The sequence below is a fragment of the Haliaeetus albicilla genome, chromosome 26 (assembly GCF_947461875.1).
Source record: "Haliaeetus albicilla chromosome 26, bHalAlb1.1, whole genome shotgun sequence".
Lineage (NCBI taxonomy): Eukaryota > Metazoa > Chordata > Aves > Accipitriformes > Accipitridae > Haliaeetus > Haliaeetus albicilla.
The window spans coordinates 18,942,020-18,955,225 of NC_091508.1; the positions used below are offsets into that span (position 1 = coordinate 18,942,020).

Sequence of the window (13,206 nt, forward strand, 5' to 3'; positions counted from 1 at the left end):
TTTTCTTTTTTCATTTTTTTCAGTTTTCTTTTTTTTTCCGTTTTTTTTTTTTTCCGTTTTCTTTTTTTTCAGTTTTCTTTTTTTTCAGTTTTCTTTTTTTTCAGTTTTCTTTTTCAGGGTTTTTTTTCAGGGTTTTTCTTTCAGTTTTCTTTTTTCATTTTTTTTCAGTTTTCCTTTTTGAAATTTTTTTCAGGTTTTTTTTAGTTTTCTTTTTCATTTTTCTTTTTTATCTTTCTGTTTTTCTTTTTCATCTTTCTGTTTTTCTTTTTCTTTTTTTTCCAATTTCCTTTTTTTTTCATTTTTCTTTTTTTTCAGTTCTCCTTTTTTCCCCAATTTTATATTTTCCCCTCCTCCCCTCTCCCCATCACTTTAAAAAAAAAGAAGAAATTATTGTTCTTATTTCCCCCGACCCCGGCGGGGCCGGGCGCGGGGCGGCGCTGCGCGGCGGGGCGGGCGGGCGGTCGCTGCGGGGCGGTCGCGGCTCTCGCTCCCCCCTGCGCGGGGCCCCGGCGCGGAGCTCGATCGCGCCCAGCGGAGCCGAGCGGCGGAGTTACATTGTTGGAGTTTGCAACAACTCCGCGGCCTCGTCTGCGCGCCCGGCGCTGCGCGGGGCCGCCGGTGCGGGGCTGCAGCCTTCCCCGCCTCCTCCTCCTCCTCCTCCGCCCCTTGGGCTTTTTTTTTTTTTTCCCTTTTTTTTTTCCCCCTCCCTTCCCCCCCCTCCTCCCTTTTCCCCCCTCCTCCCTCTCCCCCCTTTCGCTTTGATTTCGCTCTCCTCCCCTCTGCGCGCCCTGTGTCTGTGTGTGTGTTTTTCGCCGCCGATCGTCCCCAAGCCCCTTGGCATGAGTTAAGCACCAGCTATGGACACCAAACACTTCCTGCCACTGGGTGAGTTTTGTTCCGAAAAAGATTCTCCATTCCTACGGCGGGGCGAGGGGGGGGGGGTGGTTAAATAAAATAAAATCAGCTCCTAACCTGCCCCCCCCCGGCCGCTTCCCCTTCCACCGCCCGCACCGGGGAGGCAGCGGGCGGGGGATGCGCTGCGCCCCTTCCCCGGGGGGGGCCGGCAGCCCCGCGGGGAGACTCGGTGTCAGCTCCGGGGAAAGTGCCGGGACGGCCTTACCCCGTGGCCCCCCGCTCCGGCCGCCTTGGTTTGGTTATTATTTTTTGTTTGGGTCTTTTTTTTTTTTTTCTTTTTTTTTTTTTTCTCCTCCTTTGAGGCGCAGCCGGGGTGGGGGCGGCGGGCCCCGGGCGGGGAGCTGAGCTGAGCCCAGCCGAGCCGAACCGAACCGAACCGGGCAAACGGTATTTTCAAACGGGGCAGCGGGTACCCGGGCTCGGCCGGGAGAGCCCCCTCCCCGCCCGGGGCTAGGTCTGCAGGAGGGTTTGGCAGCTCGCAGCCTCAGCTTCCCCCCTCTTGCTTTCCTCTCTCCGTTTCTTTTTTACATTTTTTTTTTTTTTTTTAAATTTTATTTCTTTCCTCCCTTTTCTCCCTCCCCAGCCGGGCAGGGAGAGGCAAAGCGCCCGTGGGGACCCCCGTGCTGCGCCCACACTGGCCCCTCCGCTCGCATCGTCCCTGTCTGGCAGCTCCCAGAAGCTTGGGACCCTCTTTTTCTTTTTTTTTTTTTTTCTTTTTTTTTTCCTCCCCCTCTTCTTTTTAGTTAGATTTTAAAACCTATTCCCAGCTGGAGTTTGCCATCCTTTCGGTGACTGAGTCAAGTCCTAGCTTGTAAGGGCGAATGCCTCCTCGCGTCTCGGTTTCAGGAGAAGTGATATTGCAGAGCTCAGTGTTCAGGGTGGGGGGAAGAAAAGTTTTGGCGAAGTAACCCTGGCGCCAAGTCCAGGCGAGGGGGAAGAGGGACGAATCCTGCCATCTCTGTCACCGCTCAGCGCGGTGGCGCGTGGGCTACCAGCCTCTGGCCGAGCAAGCCCGTGGCCAGTGAGATCATCTACTCTGGCTTCCCTGGGCTTTAAATCTGTGCTCAACCTCTGCTAGCCCGTGGTAGTTGTGTTTTGTTTCTTTCTTTATTTTTTAATGGTGGGGTTTTTTTTGTTTGTTTGTGTGTTCAAGAATTGCAATTTTAGTTGTTCCTTTCTAAGAGCGGTATAAATATAAACGCCATCACAAGGTCCGCAGCTAGCCCAGCCCCCCCGGGAGGGTTTCCAGGTCTGCTGGGGGCTGGGGGCTTTGGCAGGGAGAGCCTGGCAGATCCTCAGCTGGCATCTACTTCCCCCCCCCAAATCCCGGTTTTACAGTGCCCCTCGTTGATTCGGCTGTGAGGTGGGAAATGCTGCTGGGTTGGCTTTCCCAGAGTTGCTGCTCAGGGGAAAAGCATCTCACCTGCAGTGAACCCCCCCGGGGAGCGGGTCCTGCTTCCAAAGCCAAACCGATTCCTTTCGGGTCCATCGCGTGCAGGTGTCGGGGATCCTCGCAAACGCACCCGTCGAAGCAGAAAGCGCCTGGCCACGCAAAAGGGGTTTAATCTTCGGGGCGGCTGTTGCGAGATCTACATTTCCTTCGATGCTCTTAAGACGGTCCAAACCTCTCTTGCTACGGGCAGGATCAGGCCCCTATGTGTATGCTCGCATTTTCTTTCAGACCAGAGCTCTGCTGTTACGCTGTAGATGCTAAATAATACGTTGTGTTATTAGTCATGTTGACTTTGACGGGGGAGGAGAGGGGGAGCGTGTGTCACCTTGCTGCTGGCTCGGGTAAGGATTTTCACACTGGTGCAAATGAAAAACAACTGATTTATCTGCTCATTTATAAATGCGTGTGTACGGTGGGGAGAGGGTGGGTCTTTGCGACACGCTGTGCAGCACACGGGGAACATCCAGAGGAAAACCAAGGCGGCCACCCCAGGACAGCGGTGCTGGGTGAGGGTTATAACTTTGCATCGCTGGCTTAGGAGAAAAATTCAGCTTCCCGCGGGAGCCGTTTAGGGTGCGTGGTCTGGGTTTGTGTCTGCTGCGTGTTGTGCTGCTGCAGAAGCGACTCCTAAACTTCAACCGCTGGCCTTGCGTCACCGGTTGCTGGAAAAATCAGTTTGGGTTGTAAGGGTCAGGGGGTTCTGCAGGTTTTGGAGGGGGAGATCTCGGTCCTGCTCTGAGGATGGGAGGGCAGGGAGAGCCTGAAAGCGTGTGAGCGGTTTGTAAGAGCGAGGGGAGCCTCGAGCAGTGCCAGCAGACACCTTCCCAGTGAAACCAGAGCGGAGCTGGTGGGGCCGTGGTGCTTTTTAGAGGTGGGCTGGTCCAAAACCCGCCAGGTCCCGACTTTGCGGAGTGCCAGGGTGTTTCGCCAACCCCGTCCCGTGTCGGGGTTGGGAGCTGGCATTTGCAAGCCGAGGGGGGAAAAAAAAAATAGCCAAGCTTGTGGAGTTTGTTTCCCTGCACACCAGTACAGGCCTGCGCTGGAGAACAGGAGCAACTGGGGGCCAAAAGCAGGTTCTGTTGCTGTGTGGCCCCATCAAAATCTCAGCTCAGTTTGGCCTAAAAAGGATAACCTGGAGGAGGTTCCTGGCCGAGTCCTGCCTGTGGTTAGACTCAGATAACCCCGCTGATGTCATGGGTGGAAGCGTGGCCAGCGCTGGGCACTTTTAATAGTAGTATCTCATTTTCCTGCTCGTCTCGGGGGGTTGCTGGCAGATGCCAGGCAGAGGCTCCCCGCAAGGACGGCACGTCCCTGGGCATCTCCCAGGCTGGATGCTGTGGCTCTCCATCTGCTCTCCCGCTCCCAGGACAACCTGCAGCCTGATGGCAGGGTCCGTGGGCAGCGGGGCTGCCTGCCCCTGCCCCGTGTCTGCCTGCGTGCGGCTTTCCCGCGTGGCGCAGGTACCACCGCAGCCTGGCGTGAGGTTCATAAACACCGCGGGCTCCGGCAGATGCTGCCTTAGAAGCCGTCTGGGGGTACAGATCTCCCTTTACTGGGTTTTGAATGATCAGGGGTGTTTTGCTTTTGCTCCTCTGCGGGGGTGGTGGTGCTTTGCCATCTCCAGGAGGAGGAAAATCAAGAAAAAAAGCCGTCGCGCAAGTGCTTGCGAGGCTGGGGGGGGTGCCCATCTCCTGGTGGGGTGGACGTACCGAGGTCAGGCTTTGCACGGGGGCCAGATGCGCAAACCAAGGAACTTGGCGCTTGTTCCCAAGGCCCTGACCACTGCGATCCTTTTATTGCTTCGTTTTCTTCTCTGCCCGTTCCCCTAAGAAGGCGTCGACTCCTTGGGGAGCCAAAGGGGGATGGCGAGCTCGGGGAGCCGTCCCTCGAGGCTCAGCCTCATGGAGGGAAAACAGTTAACGGGTGTCCGAGGTTGGTGCTTCCCTCCCGGAGGTCAGTTCGCCGGGTTGCAACCTCTGCGAGTGTGTCTTCCCACCCGTACGGCCGTGCCAGGGACGGCCGCGGCTGCTCAGGATGTGGGGTGAGAAGCGGCCGTGCACGGTCCTGGCGAGGCCGGAGCGGGAACGCCTCCGAGGAAAACAGCGAAACAACCCCGCCGTGTTCGGTTAGGGGGGGAGCAACCTGGAAGGTGGGGGCTGCTTCGGGTGGAAGAGAGCGTGGGAGCGTGAGCATCCACGAGGCATCTTCATCCCGCATCCCCTGGCCTTGCCATCGGGCACGTGGCTGGGATGAGCCCGGGTGCTGTGCAAAACCCGAAGGAGATTCGTGGGAGCCCGTGTCTGGATTGAAACCTCAGCGCGGTCCTCAATTCTGCTTCTTCAAAAATTTACGGCCGATAGGAAAATCCACAGGGAGGAAAAATTCTGAAGGATGCGGAAAGTGTCACGGCTTGTCTGAGCATCCCTGCGAGGAAGGAGGACTCTTCTGCCCCACATCTGGAAGATGCTGGACGGCTCCGTGGGGCCGCCGGTGCTGTACCGGAGAGGGGCCTCGTAGGAGTGAGAGATAAAGCATAGTCACGTCCTGGTCTCTCTTGCTGAAGCACAGCGTAGGGCTCGACCTCTCCCAGTTGACATATGCAAAACAAGCTGGGAAGGAATTTTTGCCTTTTTCAGAATCTGGGCTGTGACAGTTAAATAAATCCTCTGAGGGTCCCTGAGTTTACTCCACACCGTCCTGCTGTGTTGGAGAGAGCGTTTGTGTTTCTCGTATTTAGGGCATTTTATTTATTTAAAAGAGAGTGGGGGAGAAAGCCACAGAATTTTAGTTATTCATTGCAAATATTATTATTGGCGTTCTGCTCCTGTTGAAAAAAAAAAAAATCAAGGGGGGAATCAAAACATTTCACTGGAAAATACACCCTGGCTTCGTCCCACCCACATCTTGAAGGCAAAAATAAATATTTATTAAGAAATGGGTTAAAAACCTTTTTGTTGGAGTATTGTTTTCTGGGAGCAGGGGTGGATTCCCATATGCCAGAGCCCTGCCACCCGGCTGAATTTTTTATTTTTGTATTTTTTTTTGCAGGATGGTTAAGAAAACAAACAAACAGCGGTGCTGTGGGCACCGTGGGGCAGGGGCTTGGGCATTGGGATGTTCTTTGGTCCTGCCTCTAGCACAGGGTGCTCATTCCTACGAGCATCCCGGCTCTTTTTGGGGGGGGACCATGTGCGAGCAGGGTATTCCCCCGAGGCTTTTGGCTGCCTGAAGTCACCGAATCATTCTTGCTATAAATATCCTGCAACCCCGCTGCGGGAAGCGGTGAGACAGCAAGAGGCGGTGGCCCTTGGCAAGGGGCTTAACCCAGGGTGGTGGTGATGGAGTGGGGATGCCAAGGGGGTCCCTGCCCCCCCCCCCCAGCCAGGCTCTTCTCTGCCAGGCTGGGCTGTCGGTGGTAACCAAAGCTGGGGACACCTCAAATCACTGCTGGCGAAGTGCTGGGTATTGCAGGGACCTTCCCCGGGAGCTCGGTAACCTAATTGGGCTCTAATTAATGGTGTTCTCTGGCTCCGATCCCCAGCGCGTCTCCCCATCATCACCTCCGCTCGCAGGTGGAGGGACTGGGTCTCTCCTCCCTCGGGCCGGCGGTGCGAAGGGATGCTCGGCAGCGGGATCCAACCTGGCAGTTCCATAATTGCTTCCTAAAAGGCCCAGGTGGGCTCTCGAAGTCAGTATAGCTACAAAGCAATAGGGGAGGCAGCGTGGGTGGTTTTATTTTAATTGATTTTGTCAGGAGTTGCTGTATTTTATTACATTTAAAGACTAGACTCTGGAATAACTTTGAACGTTTGACACGCACACAAAAAGCAGCTTTCTGACATTTTCCTCTTTGCTTGTCTTTTATTTTATTTCTCCCCTCTCCTCCTCCTCAAAGGAAAGCGTGTGCCTGGAGGGAGGACAGAGGAGGAGGGAGGAGTGGTTGTGTCTCTCCAAAGGCTGCTCGAACATCAAGGCAGTGCAAAGCAGACGAAATAATATTGCAAATAAGGATTTAAAAAACCCTACAGAAGGATCCCCACACATGCCAGCCAGCCCAAACTGCTAGAAGATTTTCAGACAGAAGCAATTTAGCCTGGGAAAATGCTCTATTGTTGAGATGGAAAGTGGCTGTGAGAACTTGCCTTTTCTGACAACGTTTTGCTTAGCAAAAGCAAAGCAAAGTCAGGGAAACAACCTGAGTTTTTATTTAGAGAAGACAGAGCATTTCAAAATGGAGAGTGTTTTCTGAGATAAACAGGGAACAATTCCCTTGCAAGAAAGGGAAGAAAGGGTTCAAATTAAGCCCAAATGCAGCTCCTCTCCTTTGAAACTTTGTTTAACATGGAGTTAAAAAATAATCCTGTTCAAACAGATCACTTGTAAGCATAAAATGGTTGGTGTTTCCCCCCCCCTTTTATTGTCATCGACAATAAAAGTTTCAAGGTTGCACCTTGGGGCTGTAATTCTGATCGCAGCCCTGTTTGTGCCAGCTCCTGCCTCTGCACATCAGGAGGGGATGGATCTTGCCTTGAAACTCAATAGTCTGCCCAGATGAGACGGATACAGGGTGGGAAACTGAGGCACACGGGTGCGTCTGAGTGCCGGCAAAGCTGGGAACGGGGCCCGGAGCGAGGGCGTGGGGTGGTTGTGAAATCTCGGCTGGGACGGCGGCTTCCAGCCCTGCGGAGCAGATCCGTCTGGGATCTGAGCTCCGTAGGGCTCCCGTGGGCTTTGGAGGGTCCCAGCTCTTGGTAGCTAAAAAAAAAAAAAAAAACCCAAGCTGCTTTTTGGCCTGGGAGCAAAGAAAAGCTCGCAGATGGGGCTTTGTGTGTAAGCCAGGTGCTTCCAAACCAGAAGGCAAGGGAGAAATACCCTAAATATTTGTTTTATTAAGTATCAGGAGCAGGGCTCGCGTCTAGTGAAGATGGTTCCTCTCGCCATGGGCATTGCTCCTTCTTTCAGATCCCCGGGGATTGGGGTTTTTTTTGTGGATAGGGGTTAATCTCTTGGTTTTGGTGGGCCCTGAGTGGATGGTCGATGGTTTATTTGGGTTTGGGTCTTGTCTGAGCCATAACCTGTTCCCTGGATTGCATCGGCTGTGAGATCACTGCGGAGCAAAGAGATAAAAGGTGCAATACTGGTATTTGTGACCAATAAAATGGTAATGGGATTCCCGTCTGGTTGTTAACTTTTCATGGTCTCCTTTTTTGTGAAGTTTTGCCTTTCTTCAGCTTTTACAGACTTTAAAAAACAACCAAAAAACAAACCAAAACGGGAGGGGAAGCTGAGAGCAGCCCTGGAACCCCCCAAGGTTTACAGCCCCCTCAGCTCATGGAGCAAATCCTTTGTGCTGGGGCTGCCAGGAGCGGATTAGGGAGGGATGCCCCGTCTAGTTTCAGCTGGCTGTGCGGCGCTGGGTGCGAAGGCAGAAACATTTGATTATTGTTTTTCCATTTTTGGCCGACAAGTAAGTGCTGGAAAGTTGGTGGGGTGGGTTGTTTTTTGGTTTTTTTTTTGGTGGTTTTCTTGTTGTTTTTTTTTTTCTGTGAACTCTGTGGGCTGCTGCGAGACAATTTTGTTGTGGGCAGCGCGTCTCCTACGTGCCCATTACGGAGGCGAAATGAGGCAAGGGCAGGGGTGAAGCAAGAACGGAAGGAGAAGCGCGGGAGAGGGGGTGCGCTTCCAACCGCGATCCGCCCGGAGGTGCGGAGGTGACGAAGCGGGGAGACGGGGATGGCATGGGATGCGATGGAGGAGGCTCGTTCCGAGCGGGTGAGAGATGGTGAGCGACGGCAGAGGCAGCCTCTCCCCGAGGACCCGCGCGCAGGTGGGGGCTCTTGCAAAAAGGGGGAAAAAAGAGAACACCCCCTTTCCCAACCAGCCACCCATGTTGTTCTCCCCTTCTGCCCCCACCTCCTCTTTTTGCCGCCCCGTTTTTGTAAGACGAGCGGCTTTTATCAGGCCTGGGAAGCTGTGGGCTCTGCCCCGTATGGAGGAGCTGTGGCCTCTAACGCCGGCGAGCGGGACCTGGCCGGCGGCAGATAACGGCGTATCGGCGTCAGGTCGTGCCGGAGATGCTCGCTCGTGCCGTGGTGGGGAGATGCGCGGCCCCGTGTTGCTTTGCATCGGTGTTGGGGCTGCTTCTGGAGACCCCCGTGCACCCTACGGCCGCCCTGACCCACACCCGTGGGGGTGCTGCAGCCTGGGGGGAGGTTTAGCGGGGGGTCAGGGCCGTGGGGTAAAAAGCAAAGGGGGTCCCTGCGAGGGACCAGGCAACTTCAGCAAGTTGAAAACCGCTGGCTCAGAGCTCTGCACCTGCACGGCCAGCCCTCCCTTTTGACCTGCACTTGTTCAAGTGTGACTTTCAATTGATCATAAAAATCCAGCATGATTCACAGCGCTTCTGCCCTCCAGCCTGCCGGGCTCCGTCTCTCCGCATTCACTTAGCGTGAGAGAGCAAATTGCCCTCCAGTTCATCCTCCTCATTCTTAATGGGGAGCCGTTGCTTTCTGGGTCTGCTCCCCCCATGCGCTCCTTGAATTATAATACATTAGAGATGGTGGCTTAGAATTTTAATTTAATTTTCTCTCTTTTTTTTTTTTTAATTTATTAAGAAAACCCATTTCAATGCAAGCTCCCAAACGTTGGGGTGGGGAGGGAGGGAGGTGCAGCTCCCTGCTCCATCCCAGCGAAGACCCTGTGTGCGTGCGTGTGCGTGTGGCTCACAGACAGTGAAATTGCACCCTAGAGTTATAAAGCAATTGTCTAGCTCAGCAGCAGAATGAGCATGAAATGGTGCAGAAAGCAACTAAATAAAATTGGGTAAGGCAGATGCATGAAAATAATGACATCTCTATACCGTAGTCAGGCGCGCTTGCTCTTTCTCGCACAGGCAGATAAACTTTTATAACAGACTTTGCATTTATTTTCCCAGGAAACTCTTCTGAAATGGAGATGTGTGTTCATGCGGTGTGAGCCCCCGCACCCCCTCTCCCGTGTTTCTGGGACCGTCGTGCCGTGCATTGCCGCCCCTCTCCTCCCCTGCTGCTCTCCCCGTCCCCCTTTTCCCTTTTTTTTTGTTTTCAGAGCAGGATTTTTATGCTCCGTCAAACACCAAAATGATAACCTTTGAGACTTCATTTCCCTTTGGCTGTGGCGGCCGTGCCGGGCTGGGGGAACGCTGCGAGCGGGTGGCTCTCGGGGGTGACCTGCCACGTCCCGTGCAAATTGGATGAAGGGATGCTTTCCTGGCTTGCTCTCGCTTCTCTTTTTTTTCCTCCCCGAATGGTGGCAGCTGGAAGGATGGGACCGTGCGGGCTGTTGCGTTAGGACACGAGAGCGGGCATGGAAAACACGGGTCGGTACATTGGCTGTGTCCCCGCATCCCTCCTCCCAGGGCCACCCGCTCCCACCCTCCGTATTTATTTGGCTGCATAGCTTAAAAATGCCCCAAACTGGGGGCCTGAAGAATTGACCTTAACTGTGATTCCTCCCCAAACACCCGCCCCAGTGCTTCCCCTGGGCTGTGTGCTGCTGTCCCTGCTCTGCCCTGGAGCCTTTGGCCTCAGCAGAGGCACGTTCCCCCCGATCCGCTCCTGGGAAGCCGATATGTCCCCCGACACGGTCTGACTTTTCGCTCCTCTTGCGCCAGGATCCCTGCGAGGCTGGGAACAAACTGTTAATCTTCCCACCCAGGAGGCCCTTTGGGTGACATTAAGGCTGTGTCCCCGCCGTCCTCGCGCCCTCCTGCCTCCGAAGGCATCGCTGGGCGCTGCTCCATGTGCTCGTGGTGCTGGGGATGCCCTTCCTTGATGGGATGCTGCCTGCTGCATCCCGCCCGGCTGGCTTGTCCCAGGGATGGGGAGCAGGTCCCCCGGCTGCTCCCCTGTTCGGAGGGCTCGGGGCCGAGCTGGTCGTGGATCCTTTCTCTCTCTGCAAGGAAAATTGAGTCCATCCTTTGTGCTGCTGGGCTTGCTGTGCCGGAGCCTGGGGCTCAGCGCCTTTGCAGCGAAACCTCCATCTCTGATTTTTCTTTGCTGGGATGTGTCCCCAGGGTCCCAGATTAGCTGCTCCAGTGCTTTTCCCGCTGCCTCCCCATCACACGCAGACCCACGCGGATCCCACGGGTGGCTGGGAGCTGCGTGTTGGCCACGCAGCCCCGAAGCGCAGCACGGCACCGAGCCCAGCGGCGCGGGACACGTGCGTGTTCCCCTCCTGGCTGCCTGGAAAAACCTGGCTCCTCTGGAGAGAGGCAGAGGAGGAGGCTTCCCTGCAGAGATTGCTCCGGCTCTGGGCAGACGGATGCCGAGACCCTGCCAGCGTTTTTTTTGCTGGTGTGGAGCCACAGCCCTGGAGCGGAGAGCTGGGAAATGCACGCATGCAAAAATCAGTGTGAAGGCATAAATCAGGCCGAGAGTGAAAGGTTAAAGAAATCCAGAGGAAGTGGAGTGATGTGCGTGATAGAAAGGGGTTTCCTGTACCTACGCGGGCCACCCAGGCTCCTTTCCTGTCAGGGTAAACCTGCTAAAGCCGAAACTTTCTGCACCCCTAAGCAAATCGTGGTCTGCTGGATGGGCACGTTGCGAGCAAGCTGTGCCAGCCGCCGCGTTAATACTTTCTGCTTTACAGTATGCTCTCCCCGAGCCGCTGCGGAGGTATTTATAGGATGCCCAGGCAGCTCTGGGGGAGCACCGCAGCCCTTCGACCCCGTGGTGGGGAGCAGGAGCGGAGCTCGGGGAGGGCAGATGCGATGACCCGTGCTGGAAGCTGTGCCGGTACGGTGCAGCCCTAAATCCTCATCCTCTCCGCTGCCTTCCTCCCTGGGCTGGTTTTCTACAGGTGAGCCGTGCTGGCCAGCTGCCCTGGTGTTCCTCATCAGGGACCGGACATCAGAGGTGGCTCCTGGAAGAGTTAAGACTCCTGGGACAATTACCTGCAGGCCCCCATTTAAACACTTAGGAAGGCTTAGCTGTGATCCCTGGTGGAGATAAGGCTGGCCCTAGGCCAGCTGATACCTATTGTTTGCAAATGCCGGGAGACTTTATCTGAACTGTGGGTTCAGAGCCAGAGTTTGCTGGGAGCAGGAATCCCAGATGTGCTGGGAGGGAGGGGAGGGGGTGCTGATGCTGTGCAAGGGGCTTGCTCCTGAGATATGTAGCAAGGCAGCACCCCGAATTACACCCTGCCGGCAGGTTTTTCTGCTGCTTATAGGGCTGGCAGATACAGATTTAGTTTATTAGGGTTTTCGCCCGTGTTTCAGGTTGTATTTTGGTAGCGGTGCTGCTGTGCCCTGCAGATCCAGGGCTTTGCCTTGGAGCTCTGGTACAGCTCTGCCTCCGGCTTTCCCCCTCCTCTCGGAAGGAAAAACCAGCAGTTCCCTTATGGCAAGTCGCTCCCTCCGCACGCCTCACCTGTGGGGCAGGTTTAGGCTGTGGAAATCAAGAGGCCATCGGTCACCGCGGGCTTTGTTTAGCTTGGGCGCTGGGTTTTCTCATCTTTGTTGTTTTTCCGCCTGCGCTGCTATCGCCGAGGGGTGTTCGGTGCCGCTCCCCGCAGGCACCCGGGCGCTCTGGTCGGCCGGGTGTTATGCCATGGGAGCCGAGGCTGGGCGGGCACGGAAAACCGCGTCTGGGTTCCCCAGCGAGGTTTCACGGCCTCTAGGTGTGTGCATGAAATGTTGCAGGGCAGGGATTTCTTGCAGCAAGCCCTGGGTGGCAGATAACAGCGCGGTGCCCATCTAAAAACCCCCACCTACGCAAACGGGGAGGCTCCACCTCTCCCTGCGCTTTCCCAAAACCCTGCAGGGGATGCAGGACTGATCTGGGCATCCTCCCAGGTCTCTTTCTTGGAACAGTGACATTTGCCCCTGGACACTGCCCTGGGTGCAGTAAGGTGCAGCCCACCCTGGGGCCGCAGCCTGGCGTAGCTCAGCAGCACCCCGGGAGCGGTAGCTGGCATCAGGGACGCCCAAAAATTCGTTTCAGGGATGCACGAGCAGGCGAGCCCCAGGATACAGCCTGGACAGCAGTGGCGTGGAGGGCGAAGCTCATCCCACCTCATCCCCAAGAGCAGAGGGATGCTCCCAGTCCTGCCTGAAATGTGGGGACCCCAAACCAGCCCTTTGGAGGGAGGAGAGCGTGCTTCAGGGCAGAAAAGTACCTGCTCTGGGTCGGGGTGTGGGTTGGGGTCCTCGCCGGGTGGGAAGGGGCGAGCGTGGGGCCGGCCGTGTGTGCTGGGGCGCGGGGAGGTGCCCGTGGGGCAGGAGCGGCCGGTCCTGCCAGTTCTGCCCGGTGCAGTGCCGGGTGCTGGGAAGTCCCCCGAGCTGCGGTCGAGGCCGGGGTAAGGGCTGATCCCGGCTCCCGCTCTGCCACCGGTTCCCGGGGCTCTTCTTTGGCTGGTCCTGATGGCTCAGGCGTAAGTCTGTGGGAGCACAGACTCTGGGAAAGCACCCAGAGAAGCTTGTCCTCGGCTGAGAGTAGAAGCTTGCTTTGCATGGGAAGGGAAGGCAAAGCCAGCGTGCTGCCTAATTGAATGCACCCTTACAAATTAATAAGGTAGAAGTGACTCTACCAAAAACACCCCAAAAACCAATGCATTGGCCTGCCCCTGTAATTGTCAGTGTGGAAATCATGGGTGCATGAGGACTTGCAAGTGAATAATTAAATCTGCAGCCTTATTTCCAAAGTGGAGGAAACAAGCCTCCCAATGGTGCCCGGCCCCGCGCCGGGGCTGGGGGTCACGGGTGACCCCCCAGCAGAGGAGCCTTTACCAGGGCGGTTCGGCTGGCGCAGACCCCACAAGCGCCGGCGGGATCGGCAGCTCGGCATTGATTTCATCGA

General features: G+C 55.6%; 1 protein-coding gene across 1 annotated transcript in view; it reads left to right on the plus strand.

The window, feature by feature from the left end:
• Nucleotides 1-710: 710 nt before the first annotated feature.
• RXRA (retinoid X receptor alpha) overlaps nucleotides 711-13,206 on the plus strand; it is a 116,710-nt gene continuing 104,214 nt past the window's right edge. The window contains exon 1 of the mRNA XM_069771033.1: nucleotides 711-885. Coding sequence (XP_069627134.1) covers nucleotides 858-885 — 28 coding nt within the window. The 5' untranslated portion in view covers nucleotides 711-857. The remainder of the gene's footprint in view (nucleotides 886-13,206) is intronic.